This window comes from Anabrus simplex, chromosome 2 (genome assembly GCF_040414725.1).
Source record: "Anabrus simplex isolate iqAnaSimp1 chromosome 2, ASM4041472v1, whole genome shotgun sequence".
NCBI classification, from domain to species: Eukaryota; Metazoa; Arthropoda; class Insecta; order Orthoptera; family Tettigoniidae; genus Anabrus; species Anabrus simplex.
The window spans coordinates 928,716,015-928,731,723 of record NC_090266.1 but is presented as its reverse complement, the minus strand read 5'-3'; the positions used below and the strand labels follow the sequence as shown (position 1 = coordinate 928,731,723).

Below are 15,709 nucleotides of genomic sequence, written 5' to 3'. Positions count from 1 at the left end.
AACACGTGGATTTGTTTACCTGTTCAAATCCCGCGCTAGTTAGGTTAAGTTGGTGCTACTGAGGTTTAGGCCCGTCAAGATGGCAGTACTGAGTTTAGCGATGCGTTGCTGTCGATGATAGCTGTCAAAAAGCACGTGGCTTTGTTTACAAATTCAAATTTCCCGCGGGTGGTGGAGGAGACCTCTGGGAGGCCTCTGGCTGTGGTGGTGGTGGAGGAGGCCTCTAGGAGGCCTCTGGCTGTTTTGGCGGTGGAGGTGGCCTCTGGGAGGCCTCTGGCTGTGGTAGCGGTGGAGGTGGCCTCTAGGAGTCTGCGGTGGCGGTGGCCGCCGAATCCCTGTATTATACTACTCACAGCACGAGACCAAACAAGGTAATGAAGAAAGATAATGGTTAGGTGGATCGCTGATTCAATTGCGTTCCATCGTCCGCGTTATGTCAAGCTGGTGTGAGAACACGATCTTGAGTGACGTTTCCGTATGCGCGGGGAGGTACATCCGGCGACTAGTTGCGCCACTAGTCGCCCACGGCTAATAGGCTACATTTACTGCAATGCCCCGTCACGCAGTTGAGCAACCAAAAGTCGCCAGAGCAGTCGCCGGCTCAGATGACGGCCGGCAACTAGTTGCTCAGTTGCGCCACTAGTCGCCCGCGGCTAATAGGCTCCATTTGATCCAATGGTCCGTGACTCGCCAGAGCGACTAGTTGCGCCACTAGTCGCGCCACTAGTCGCCCACGGCTAATAGCGGCCTTAGACACATCGCCTTGTGTGGCATTAAACCCATTCGGAAATATCTTGATACCGTATATGTATTCTGTGCATATCTGTATGACATGTCTGTTACTACGTATGCTCCATAACAGGATAGGTAGGTTAAAGGGACTTATGATACGAAGATAAGGCACACCAATTGTTAATCGTTGCTGTGTGAGGTCATATTCAGTAGTACCGCACATCGGTGTTTCTTCAGAATCCTCTTTATGACATCTCAAACATGAGATGACGGTTTTCCGCACTGATCGAATGCCGGCTGAAGCTCTAGCCTACTGAGTCCAGGTTGGTAGGCTCGATCTCGCTCATTCCGGTGGTATGTGAATGTGCTCGCTCATATTCGCCTGCCTCGTCTCGCTAAATTTACCAGCACGTGAAAGAACTCCAACGGGACAAAATTACAGCATCTCGACGTCACCGATAACCGTAAAAGTAGTTAGTAAGACCCTAAACCAAGAACATTATTACACTATTACATTGTGTGAATGCGAAATTACGTTTTTACGAAGTCTTTTTAAGCTATTAATAAACGTTAGACTTTCGAATTAACTGTTATGGTAAATAACAATTAACCGCTGTCAGCACTATTGAGCAGTTTAGTCCGGAACAGTAAGATCTCCCTATCAACCCGAGCCTTGGAAATCCTTGAGATATTGTAATGAGGGCATGCAGTAGAGTTTTTTTGCTCGTGGCTTTACGTCGCACTGACACAGATAGGTCTTATGGCGATGATGGGATAGGAAAGGCCTAGGAGTTGGAAGGAAGGGGCCGTGGCCTTAATTAAGGTACAGTCCCAACATTTGCTGGTGTGAAAATGGGAAAACACGGAAAACCATCTTCAGGGCTGCCGACAGTGGGATTCGAACCCACTATCTCTCGCATGCAAGCTCACAGCCTTGCGCCCCTCACCGCACTGCCAACTCGCCCGGTGCAGTAGAGTTAACGAACATACAGTACTATTAATTTGATGTAAGATCATTATTATCTGTACCCCCTATTTTTGGTATAATAATAATAATAATAATAATAATAATAATAATAATAATAATAATAATAATAATAATAATAATAATAATAATAATTGTACCGGGTGGTACACCTCCACGCCGCTAATTCAAACTTTGCGCCAGTTAAAACTCCTCTACTGGAGGAAGCCTAAACTTTAACTTCCATATTAATTCAAAGATTTCTCAGAAGATGTCATTACTATAAATTTTGAAGAGTTCTGAACTATGTCAGTTTCGATTCATTTTTGTTTTATCTGTAGCAAGAAGTGTGAACATTCTCTTCTAGAGGACACTACTTAAGAACTACAATAGTGCACCCTAGTGCGAAGTGAAGGAACCTTTTTCTTTGAAGAAATTTAGTACTTATAAGTTGGTTCTTTATTAAATTTCTTTCTGCCATTGTTTAAGTTGGCAATGTTAACCCTTTCTTTCCGCCAGTTTTGAATTTGACCAATAAGGAATTTCTGTAATTAATTTTCCACCAATAAGGTGTTTCTTCTTCATCTGGTGTAGTAGTTTTTGCCATTAACCAATAGAATGATTGTGGGCGGGTGTTCTCATTCCTGAAAGGTCTCGAATGTTCCGCGAGGGTATATAAACTGCTGATTTTCGGGTCTCTGCGCCACTTCAGTAACATCTATCACTGTGTAAATTATGTAGCAGGGGGCGGGAAGCGCCTCTTTCTTCGGGCAGCAGTTCAACCACCAGGTAATGGCCTTTTAATAACTTCTTTTCTTGCTAGCTCAGCAGTTTAACTCTCGGGGCAGGTCCGAAGCCTTTTACCATGTAACTTTCCTCTAAAATGTAAAGACACTTGGTATCAATTCTATCTTTTTAAACTACAAATTGGGATAGAGAGTGCTTAACCCTCTCGAGCTCCCACTCATATTGCTTTGAGGTGAACTTATTTTCACAACCGTTTCTTCCCTTCTAATGTAATGTAAATCGTTTTCTTATATAAGTCACCTCTTTAGTATTGGATTATCCCTTGCATTTGCGGCCTAGTGCCAGGTAGGTTTTAGTAAAGTATATTTGGAGTGCAGTTTTGCCTCCTCTCAAGTTGGTATTGTGGAGGCCATGTAATATTTCTGTTTCTTCACTGACTAGGCCTCAGTAGGTTGGGTATTTTGACCCCTGCGTATATGTCCTTGGAGGACAGCTTGAACGTGGAGTTTGGTGTGGCCTTTGATAGGCTTGAACTTAAGAGCGGGCTGCTCTTTCTTAAAATTTGTTTCTGCGTGCCTCGAGGAGGCTTTACTGTGTAATTGGGAGCAAGAGCTCCTAGGCATGATTGGGGTCTTCTGCCCCTTTGTTGAATCTTGTATATCGTAAGGTTGGGCTGATAGCTCAAGAATTGTGTGTCTGGCTCTCGGAGCCCAAATTCTGTAACACTGTAATTGTACTCTCTCGATTTGTTGTTTAGCTACTGAGTACCTGTTATATTTGTTATTTCTTGATCTTGAAAAGAAAATATAACCTTGTTAAATTTTAAATTAACTTTAATTTCGTATTTTGAGACCTGTTCACCCCAGCACCTTCTTTCACCTCTGCACATCCACAAAACTCCGTAATAATAATAATAATAATAATAATAATAATAATAATAATAATAATAATAATAATAATAATAATAATAATGTGTCGTTTCCATTTGTTTCAGACCACGGAATGCCATCTGTCAAACTCTTCGGACGTCGGTGGTTGGTTGCTTCTGATGATTTAGTATTTCCTGGCATATTCGAACTAACCTTCAGGTTTATTTGGTGAGTATAAGCGTCTTCGTGTGAATTATTTCATTTTTCACAAAACTTGTCTTGTGTGCAGTTGTTTATGTTAATTGTTTGTTCTAATGTAATAATAATAATAATAATAATAATAATATAATAATAATAATAATAATAATTTCGTGTGGCTATTTCTAGCCGGGTGCAGCCCTTGTAAGGCAGACCCTCGGATGAGGGTGGGCGGCACCTGCCATTTGTAGGTAACTGCGTGTTATTGTAGTGGAGGATAATTTTGTGCGTGGTGTGTGAGTTACAGGGATGTTGGGGACAGCACAACTACCCAGTCCCCGAGCCAAGGGAGTTAACCAATTAAGGTTAAAATCTCCGACCGGCCGGGAATCGATCTCGGGACCCTCTGGACCAAAGGCCAGCACGCTAACCATCTAGCCATGGAGCCGGGCTCTTATGTGGTAATCCTGTGTGGTGTCATACTGACCAAGAAAGCTCCAGGACTTAAAGAGCTTGTAGTTAATCGGTTTACCTGTAGATTTGAAAAACAAATCTGTCTTCTTGGTTGAATGATCAGCATACTAGCCTTCGATTCAGAGGGTCTATTCCCGGCCGATTCGGGAATTTTAATAGCATGTGGTTAATTGTTTTGAGTGTGTGTGTGTGTCTCTCTCTCTCTCTCTCTCTCTCTCTCTCTCTCTCTCTCTCTCTCTCTCTCTCTCTCTCTCTCTCTCTCTCTCTCTCTCTCTCTCTCTCTCTCTCTCTCTCTGCGTGCGGGAGAAGGCTACTTGGGGGGGGGGGGGGGGAAAGGCGTGTTCGAATGATACCGTTGGCGGTAGTTGAAGCGGTGTTTTGTGGTTACACGTTTCAAATTCAGGAAAATATTTCAATCCGGCAGTTTGTTTGCGATTGTAGATTTAGTTAATTATAAATACTAAAAGGTAAGGGTTGTTCTGCCCGAAGGCAGGTCCGAACATCCGCAGAGGTATTCCTGAGCCGGAGTTTACTTGCGGTAGGGTGGCCAGTTTCTTTCCGCTCCTCCATTCCCTTACCCCCCACCAACAGCGCGTGGCAACCCATCCAACTCCTGACCACGCCCAATACTGCTTAACTTCGGAGATCTCACGGGATCCGGTGTTTCAACACGGCTACGGCCGTTGGTTTATAAATACTGGAAATGTTTATTTCAAGCTCTTATTTTATGTAACTTATGGGTAAGGCAGATGAATAAAAATGCCCGTAGTCCTTAAAATTAGTCGGAACAGCGCATCATATTTTGGTTTTAGTGCTCGTCAAATGTGAAATATAGATATAATGTGAATTTTTGTGAATTCAAAATCATAAGACATCCCAACCAACCAATCTCTTTCATCTCATGCGGGTGATCACGGACCACAAGAATCCTCACACTGCCCTGTGAGAATACAAAATCCTTTGTTTACCAGGTCTTATTATTGAATATTTTAGTGTAATTTCTCTATCGTGCTGCAATACACACTCAAAATAATTGCCTGATTGCCTGGGAGTAGCCTAGCTCATAGTAAAAACTTCGAAATACCACCAGACACATTTCCTTTCATAAAATGAGAACGCAAGGTTAATAATAATATTATTTGCTTTACGTCCCACTAACTACTTTTACGGTTTTCGGAGACGCCGAGGTGCCATAATTTAGTCCCGCAGGAGTTCTTTTACGTGCCAGTATATCTACCGACACGAGGCTGACGTATTTGAGCAACTTCAAATACCACCGGATTGAGCCGTTGCCTACGAGATAAACAAGGCCGGGAAATACAGCACTCTAAACTTGTCCTTGAGATACTTCCGACAAGCGCCGCTAGAGTTCTCTTCACTATTCTGTCTCACCCGCTCATTGCAACACGTTGGTTTGCGAAAAACTATAAAATTTAATTAAAACTAGTAATTTCAGAGGACACCAAACTGATATAAGATAAAAAATAGACTAAGAGCAATTGTATGAATTATTTTCTAGAACGTAGGCCTTTGTCTCACACTATGTTAAGACGAAATAAGTAATTCACGAAAACTTCGTGATCAATTAAGACAAATACATATCAGCAGCATTAATGTTCAAATGATCACAAGGAACAATTCATTTAATCTCATAGAATATTATCTATGTATTTTATTTTCCTGAAGTCCGCCGGCAAACCGGTTAGGACCCCACTATCCGCCACCTGGGACGCGCCACGTGGGAGTATCACCTCTCCCCCTGCTGCATCAGCGTAGTAGGTTCGTGAATTGGAGGAAGTGAAGCCTACAAGCAGTGTTGCCAACTTAGCGGATTTTCCGCTAAATTTAGCGGAATTAGAAGACTGTCGGCGGAGAAATATATCATTTAGCGGGCAGCGGATTTTTTGGCGGGATTCTAAATTTATTACAGCGGAATTTAGCGTTTTATTCATTTTACTTTTTAAAAAAAATTTGTACTCCAGTCTTTCTCCAAGCTATTCCGTATTTCTTATCAGGAGCTAGCAGTCGCATTAGGAAAACATGTTATTTGGATTTCGTGTTATGAGATCATGGTATCATGAATTTGTAATGCGTGGGGAAAGGGTATTTTCTCTTAGTTGACGAATGACGACAGATAATGAAACTGTGAGAGAGTAGCATTTATATTTATTTTATATTTATGCTATGAAGGAAGACCGTTTAATGATCTGGCCTGTTCTGTGTGTGACCCTTGAGGTAGGGGATTCACCTAGTTTGCTCCCGGCACTAAAACGCCTACAAGTTTTAGCTCGCCGGCTCGCAGGCAGGGGATTAATCCCAGTGAAACGCACAGATCAAGTGAGTGCAGACATTTATTATTATTATTATTATTATTATTATTATTATTATTATTATTATTATTATTATTGCCCGTTTTTATTGCTCATTATTTGAGATCGGATTTCTTGGCGGAATTTTAGCGGATTTTTAGTAGTATTTAGCGGATCTTGAAAATATAAGTTGGCAACACTGCCTACAAGTTTGTAATAGATAATTAATTACACTGCAAGTGGTAAGGTAAATATAAATATGGCATTAGAATGTGAAAGTTATTCATTTCTTACGATCTTAGTTTAAAAGAAAAGACAATTTGTTTTACGTCGCACAGACACAGGTAGGTCATATGGTGACCATGGGATAGGAAAGGGGTAGGAGTGGGAAGGAAGCGGCCGTGGCGTCAACATACAACCCGAGCATTGGGAAACTACGGAAAAACTACGGAAAACCATTTTCAGGGCTGCCGACAGTGGGGTTCGAACCCACTATCTTCCGGATGCAAGCTCACAGCTGCGCGCTCCTAACCGCAAGTTCAACTCGTCCGGTGTTTACAAATTAACTAAGCAGTTAAAACAGTATCACTTATCGTGGTTAAATGTATCAGGAATTAAATGATGAATGGGAAATACATTCTTCACCAGAAGTTACTTGATTGATTGTAATTATTGTAATATTTTACTACTATAACCCAACTGGTTAGCTCATTGCATTGCGGTACGACCGGTTATCGCTGCTACGTATGTGTTCGGGAGGCAGGTAGGTTCGAATTCTCCGTCGGCCACCCTCGAAATGGTTTTACGTGGTTCCTCATGAATTCCCAGGGATGGTATCCTTCTTAAGGCCATGGCCGCTTCCTCCCCACTCATAGTCTGTACAATTACACCTACAACCACAGACAACCCATTCGCACCGCGATACATGTAGCTCAATCCCGTGGGATATACAGGGAAAACAGCTAGAGAACTGGCGAGCCGAGCATGTTCTCAGATACTCCCGGCACTATTAAAACTTATACGCTAAACGAACATTTCAAAAAATAACTAACATAACATGGACTTCGTCCAGTATGGCTGTGAATGAAACAGCAGCTCCCTTCACTTGTTCTTTACGAAGTTGTCAGCTCTGGGACGCCAGATGAACTAATGACTTGGATCACTGTTGGAGTGAATAGAAAAGAGTTCCCATTAATTTTTACACCTGCTATATCAAAATAAAGTCCGCCTCCGTAGCGTAACGGTTAGTGTTATTAGCTGCCGTCCTTGGGGGCCCGGGTTCGATTCTCGGTACTGCCGGAAATTTAAGAATGGCAGGAGGGCTGGTATGTGGTTGGAACGGTACATGCAGCTCACCTGAAAAGAGCTGCACCACCTCGGGATGAGGACAGGAGTCTTTATTAAAATAAAAAATATATAAAGTAGACTTGTTCATTATGGCTGGGAACTCTACGTATAAGAATAGCGTACATGCCGAAAATGCAACTTTTGCTTATTCGAAACGAGCAGAGCACCGAGCTTCCACAGATCGTGAAAAAATCGGCCTGATAAGAGCAGTCAGATATGGCCTCGGAAGTGATTACGACCTATCAGCTGTTTTCTAAACGGACCTTGACCTAGGTGTTACGCCCCTTAAACCAATACTCATTATGAATTTTTAAAAATCTATGACTATGTATGGATAGCTGAAACAACGTGTACCTATCAAAAACTTTCGGAGATTTACGGACAACTTAATACTAAGGTACAAAATATTATTATTATTAGTAGTAGTAGTAGTAGTAGTAGTAGTAGTAGTGAACACACTCAATATCGGAAGAGGTTAAGCAAATAACTCGACCATTTCTTCTGTGGATACTTGTTTCTCCAATAGGTTTTCATTCTTTCCGAGAAGGCTTGTTTACGTTCTGCCGACCACTTTGGTCTGTACTGTTTTTGTTGTGGTTGTTCTGATGTAACTTCCCAATTGTTTATTTTGTGCCTAAAAATGTCTCTGTCTGTGATGTCTGTTGAACTTATGTTTGAGTTTTTTGAGGTCCTTTCGAAGTTCGTTAAGCCGGGGTGTCGAGTTCTTAAGCGAGGTTACATAATCTATTATCCTTTTTGTCAATCGATTTTCTAGTAATCTAATCACATGGCCGAAAAATTTCATTCGTCTTTTCCTGATGTCAATTTCGATGTTTGAGAATTGTTCTGTTGTTTTGATTGATTGTAACCTGTAACCGTCTTGGCTGTATCTTGCTCCTACGATTTTTCTAATGATCTTCCTCTCTTCTTTTTTGATTTCTTCAAGTTTTTGCTTGCTGTTGAGTACCAGTGTTTCACTTGCGTAAATGACTGTTGGCTTTATGACTGCTGTAATGCCGAATTTTTGTATGTCTTGACATGGATGTTTTTTGTAGATGCTTTGGACTAACCCTAATGCTCTTTTATTTTATTTTTGTTTGGAGACGAGTTTGTTGCGAGATCTTTTAAAGGCCTGTCGGTTCGATAAATTCTCAGAGGTATTTTAAGCAAGGGACTCTGTCAGTTGTACCATATTTTGTTCTCTTGTCTCACGCCTGTTTGAATGTCGAAGGGTTCTCTGAGATTTCCCCCATAAATTTCACTTTAGATTTCTTGCCAGCCAGTGTTTCTTTTATAAGTTCCCGAGTTTTGGGACCTAGTCTCTTCTCTTCTAGAATTTGGAACAGTGAGCGCCTGTCGATCGAATTGTAAGCCTTTTTGAAATCTACAAATGTGCATACGAGGGTTTTTTTTTTTTTGTCTGAGAGCTCGCATTTTGATTATGGTTTTGAGGTTAAAAATGTGTTCGGGGCATGACCTGTTTGGTCTGAATCCTGATTGATATTCAGCTAATTAGGGCTCTAATTGCTTTTGTGTTCTTTGCAAAAGACTTGCTGATAAAATTTTGTAGGTGACAGATACAAGAAAGATCCCTCTATAATTATTTACATCTGATTTGTCACCTTTTTATGTAGTGGATGGATTAGAGCAATATTCCATTCATCCGGGAGCTTTTCAGTTTACCAAATGTTTTGAATTATTTGTGTAATTTCATTGAGTGAATTTGGGTCTAAATATTTCAAACTTTCAGCTACAATTCCGTCCTCCCCTGATGCTTTGTTGTTTTTAAGTTTCTTGATGTGTTAATCAATTTCTTCTTGTTTTGGTGGTGAGGAATTTTCTAGTGTGATTTCTGGCTATATTTTCGGGAATCTCTCTGTAGGTTCTGGACAATTTAAAAGGTGTGAAAAATATGTGGCTAGTTCCTGGCAGTTTTCTTCATTTGTTAAGGCCAGTTTACCATCTTTTTTTTTTTTTTTTTTCGAAAGCAAAGGTTCGGTGGAGAAAACCCTTTAATTTGGTTCGAGAAGGTCTTGTAAAAATCTAGTGTGTTGTAATTTTTCAAATCGTCTTCAGTTGACTTCAGTTCCTCGTTGACGTATTTCCCCTTATTTTGTCTTAGAATCTTACATGCTTGTTTTCGAACTTCGAAAACTTTCTTCTCTATTTCTTCTGATTTGTTGCGGTTGTAGTTTTGAAATGCCTTTCCCTTTCTTCTAGTGCGCTCTCACATTCTTAATTCCACCAAGGGTGTTTTGGTTTCTTGTGAAGAGGGATGAGATCATTCGCTGTTTTGATGATCTTAGTTTGAAATTTCTTCCAATTCTCTGCATGTTGTTCTTTTCATTCTTCTGTTATTTTGGGGTCTTTGATCTTGTGTAGATCAAATTTTGTGATCACTGGCGTTTTCCTTTTGAATTTTCTTTTGGGTGTGAATTTAGTTTTGATTCTGGTTAAATAATGATCCGAATCGATGTTAGCACCTCTGCGCACTTGCACATTATTATTATTATTATTATTATTATTATTATTATTATTATTATTATTATTATTATTATTACGGGGTTACCCGCGGAGCAGAAAGAAGTTAAAGAAGGTGCCGGGGTGAATGGGTCTATCCACAATAACAAAATCAATTTAACTTGAACTGAAGGTTATATTTTTTCAGAAAACAACTTAACAATTTCCACTTGGTGAACATAAAACATATCAGGTACAAAGTACTTTTGAAACAGGATTAGGAAAGTCCGAGATTAGCGACTTCTACAGATCCTGTGCTTCAAGCCCGTAATTTTACAATTTCCAGATCTCCCAGCTCAAATTTACAATTCAAAAAATGAGAATAATTTTAGTCAAGGGCAGAAATCCCCTAATTCAGAGAGCACTTGCTCCTAAAATTACAATATCTAGCCTTCCAGAGGCACTCTTTACAATTACAAAACTTGAAAAAGAGCTAACAGGCTCTGTTTCTCAAGACTACTAAAGGCAACATTGCATGAAAATCTGACAATCTCTGGCCTTACAAGGCACTAAATAGAAATATTATTACACAGAAGTATCTCGTGCCCAACCTACAGGGCCTTTGCGAAAAAGAACAGGTTAAATAAACGGCCCGAACACAAACAGAATGGAGGCGTCCACAGCGCTCCAGATAATGAAATATTAAAACCTGTAGGGCTCTCGGCCGAAGAAACAGGGGCTAATCCCAAGCTACTGAGGTGGCGCGAATGGAAATAACTTTAATACATTATAGTTGCGAAAACGTCGCCACCTCAAACCAAGATGAAGGGGAGCTCGAGAGGGTAGCTCACTCTCTATCCTTGATTTACAGTTAAAGCTTTATGAAGTTTACATTAGTCAGAAGAAAATTTACATTTTAGAAAAGTCGGTTACATCGTTAAAGATTCGGACCTTTCCCCTCGGGTTAAGCTGCGGAGGTAGCTACGAAAAGAAAGATATAATTTCTGTGGCCATTACCATATAGAGGTTCTGCTGCCGACGAAAGAGGGCGCCCGCCTCCTGCTTGACACACACACTCAGATAGACGACGATCAATTGGCCAAGAAACGTGAAAAGCCGCAGTTTATAAACCCTCAGGGAAGGTTCGGGATCATTCAAGACTAACCCAGCCACACCCTATCAATTTAATTGGTTAATCTCAATGTTACACTCAGAATCGAACAAGAAGCCTGTGATCGGTTGAAAATTAATTACAGAAATTAGTGATTGGCTAGATTCAAAACTGGCGGAAAGAAAAAGGAAATATTGCCAACCCAAAAATAAATGAACATCTATCAGTTACAAAAACCTAGAAATACAAAACTTCTTTAAATTATAAGTTCTTTCACTTTGCACCAGAGGGCATGATCATATATTTTTTAGTGGTGTCCACTGTAGAAAAATGTCCAAACTTTTGATAAATGGCAAACAAAACAAGGAGAAATTCAATCAGTTTAGGAAACTTCACAATAACAAAATTACTTAACATTTCAGTGGAGACATCTTCTGATTAAAGTTCTAAGTTCCAGTTGTAGTAGTTTCCACTTTAGTTCGATAGAAGAGTTCATTAAGGCGCTTATTTTGAATGCGCGGCGTTGAGGTGTACCTCCCGGTACAATAATAATAATAATAATAATAATAATAATAATAATAATAATAATAATAATAATAATAATAATAATAATAATAATAATAATAATAATAATCCTCCGTGGTTCAGGCGCCAGGCTCTCACCGCTGGATTCTGTGGTTCAAATCCCGGTCACTCCGAGATTTGTGCCGGACAAAGCGGAGGCAGGACAGATTTTTCTCCGGGTACTCTGGTTTTTCCTGTCACCTTTCATTACAGCAACACTCCAATGCCATTTCATACAGGCTGTAGATTATTATTATTATTATTATTATTATTATTATTATTATTATTATTATTATTATTATTATTATTATTATTATCTTCTTTCAGTTCTCTAAAAGGTGTGTGTGTGTGTGTGTGTTTGTTTGAGTGTGTTTTTCGTGAAAATATTTATTTGAATTGTTCATATATCCGACTAACTTTATTTTCCGTGCTTTCCATATCTTGGAGAATCTTTGTGTACCTTACTTATGAACTGTTGCCGCAGGCCTATTGTAACTGTGGCCCGATTGCAGAAACGGTATTTAGACGATGTCTACGGTTAAACAATGCCTAAGCATGGCTGCCGCATTGCAGAGACGTTATTTATCACTTAGACACTGTCTAAAACCGATGTTCAACCGGTCATGTTTAAACACTGCCGAGAGCACTGTTTAACCTCAAATGAGAGGAGTGAATCACAATCAGAGGTTATGTACCATGAAATATGTAATTTGTATTATCATGTTGAGACGTTTCCGGGAAGAAAGGTTAGTCCGACGGCCTCCCTGTGGTCGCCCGCTGCTAAATTGCAGCAATTCGTTTGAAATGCACGGGGAGATAATCATAAAATAAGGTTTCGTTTTACGAGAGACTTGTTTCTTGAGACTGGCAAAGGGACAGTCCGGTAACTGTCAACTTGAATACAATTCTTGGCAACCGATATATTTTATTATGTACATGGGGTAATTTCCATGGAATTATAGGTCACTTCGACTACGTACATATCAGAATTACGTGTCCCGATCGTCTGAGGGCTGTCACATACATCAACCGGGAGGGATTCACTTATATTTACTGCCAAGTAAACACACATAATAGTGAAAACCATAAAGTAGATTGTATGGGATTTATATATATATGTAATCATATAAGTTTTCGGCAACTATCAGATAGGAAAAGGCAAGTGGTGGTGATTATCGTTTAAAGAAGACTGGGGAAGAAGAGCCGTGGCCATAATAACAGCCCTAGTATTTGCCTTGTGTAAAAATAGGGAAACTACAGAAAACAATCTTCACGGCTGCCGATGATGCGTTTCGAACCTACGATCTCCAGAATGCAAGCTACATCTACATTGTCCGTACAGCACACTCGGTTACACATTACTATTGCTTCATCTTCCCTTCGTCGAAGCTACCGTATTTATGATTATTTAGATTACACTCACTGTAACAACGCTGTAATGAAAGCCACACTTCCCCGTACGGTGGCGTGTCGCTTTAGTGTCGATAATATTATGAGATTATAATTTCCATCGAAAGCGATACTCTTATCCGTGGGCAAGTCATGCACAGCCATATTTGAGTAATGTGCAGGAAGACAAACAGCTGACTGGCGTTCGGCGCGCGCACCGACGAATTTCATTGGTCGCGACAAGCAAAGAGTTGCATGAAGGATACTTCTGTCTCCATTTTCAAACCAAAATTGAAACTTTAAGGGAAGTCTAGTTAAACATCGACTGAACATTGTTTATGAAGTGGAAGATAGTGAATGATTTAGACGTTGTTTAGGTAGACGATGTCTAAGGCTTAAAACTAGTCATCGTTTCTGCAATCGGCCTGTGTCTCACAATGATCTACATCGGTGATTTACACAAATAATCACTTCCATTTTTACTAAGGTTTATATTCCCTTCAGACCCAGTTTTTGCTTCTGAATAATGAAGTCTATGGAGTACTCTGTTCTCCGCATGTAACCGACTTTGGTCCTATAGAGTGGTATGTTGGTAGTGAGGAAACACACAGGGCCGATTGCAGAAACGGCATTTAGACGATGTCTACGGTTAAACAATGCCTAAGTATGGATGCCGCATTGCAGAGACGTTATTTATCACTTAGACACTGTCTAAAACCGATGCTCAACCGGTCATGCTTAAACACTGCCGAGAGCACTGTTTAACCTCAAATGACAGGCGTGAATCACAATCAGAGGTTAAGTACCGTGAAATATGTAATTTGTATTATCATGTTGAGACGTTTCCGGGAAGAAAGGTTAGCCCGATGGCCTCTCTGTGGGTCACCCGCTGGTAAATCGCAGCAATTCGTTTGACATGCACGGGGGGATAATCATAAAATAAGGTTTCGCTTTGCGAGAGACTTGTTTCTTGAGACTGACAAAGTGACAGTCCGGTAACTGTCAACTTGAATACAATTCTTGGCAATCGATATATTTTATTATATGCATGGGGTAATTTCCATGGAATTATAGGTCACTTTGACTACATACATATCACAATTACGTGTCCTGATCGTCTGAGGGCTGTCACATACATCAACCGGGAGAGTTTCACTTATATTTACTGCCAAGTACACACACATAATAGTGAAAACTAAAGGTTGTATGGGATATATATATATATATATAGGTTTTCGGCAACTATCAGATAGGAAAAGGCAAGTGGTTGTGATCATCGTTTAAAGAGGACTGGGGAAGAAGAGCCGTGGCCATAATACCAGCCCTAGTATTTGCCTGGTGTAAAAATAGGGAAACTATGGAAACCAATCTTCACGGCTGCCGATGATGCGTTTCGAATCTACGATCTCCAGAATGCAAGCTACATATATATGGCCCGTACAACACACTCGGTTACACATTACTATTGCTTCTTCTCTTTGTCGAAGCTGCTGTATTTATGAGTAAATTACACTAACTGTAACAACGCTATAATGAAAGCTACACTTCCCCATACTGTGGCGTGTCGCTTTAGTGTCGATAATATTATGAGATTTAATTTGCACCGAAAGCGATACTCTTATCTGTGGGCAAGTCATGCTCAGCCATATTTGAGTAATGTGTACGAAGATAAACAGCTGACTGGCGTTCGGCGCGCGCACCGATGAATTTCATTGGTTGCGACAAGCAAAGAGTTGCATGAAAGATACTTCTGTCTCCATTTTCAAATCAAAATTGAAACTTTAAGGGATGTCTAGTTAAACATCGACTGAACATTGTTTATGCAATGGAAGATCGTGAATGATTTAGACGTTGTTTAGGTAGACGATGTCCAAGGCTTAAAACTAGTCATCGTTTCTGCAATCGGCCCACAGCAGTTTACAGCGGTCGTCAGTGTGGCGTTCTGTGCACTATTTTGAAGTGTTCTGATATTTGTGTTGCTTGTATCTTGTTTGCATCAGTTTTTCATGGTCAAGGTCAGACTGCACGTGAAATGAAAACAAAATCAACAATGCTCTGTAGTTTCGAAATATTTCTGATTTTCAATATCTTTTTACACTCGCCATATATTTGTTTTGTTGCAGGTTGGTGTTGATCATTCTAGTTTGTGTTCACTATTATCCATACACGTGGGAATGTGAGCAGGGCGGAGTGTTTGTACGAGCTTACCTCCTTGGTCTTATATCCCTCTTGGGTGTCGTGATCTTACTGCTCGTATTACTGGTCAACCGCAGTGCTCAAGGATCGATCATGGATGTGGAAGCTCGCAAGCATGTGCCTCTTCTCCTTACCATCAAGTACGTTAAGATTAGGCTATCTTAAATCTTTAATTGAGTTTTAATTAATTTGTTAGAAATGAAATTGTCTAACTCCTTAGTTGAATAGTCGGCGTAGTGGGCTTCTGTTCAGAGGGACCCGGGGTCGACTTCCGGCCAGGCGGGGCATTTTAACTGTGTTTGGCTAATTCTTCTAACCCGCAAACAGAAAAAAAAGCCCGTTAGACTAT

At 40.4% G+C, this 15,709-nt stretch overlaps 1 protein-coding gene across 5 annotated transcripts in view; it reads left to right on the top strand.

Moving 5' to 3' along the window:
- The window catches only part of LOC136863192 (diacylglycerol lipase-beta), a 575,063-nt gene that overhangs the window by 302,152 nt on the left and 257,202 nt on the right, over positions 1-15,709 (top strand). For 3 of the 5 annotated variants that reach the window (XM_067139552.2, XM_067139549.2, XM_067139550.2), the window contains 2 exons: positions 3,438-3,540; positions 15,288-15,500. In XM_067139552.2, coding sequence (XP_066995653.2) covers positions 3,446-3,540; positions 15,288-15,500 — 308 coding nt within the window. In that variant the 5' untranslated portion in view covers positions 3,438-3,445. The remainder of the gene's footprint in view (positions 1-3,437; positions 3,541-15,287; positions 15,501-15,709) is intronic. The other 2 variants (XM_067139553.2, XM_067139554.2) reach the window with 1 other exon arrangement.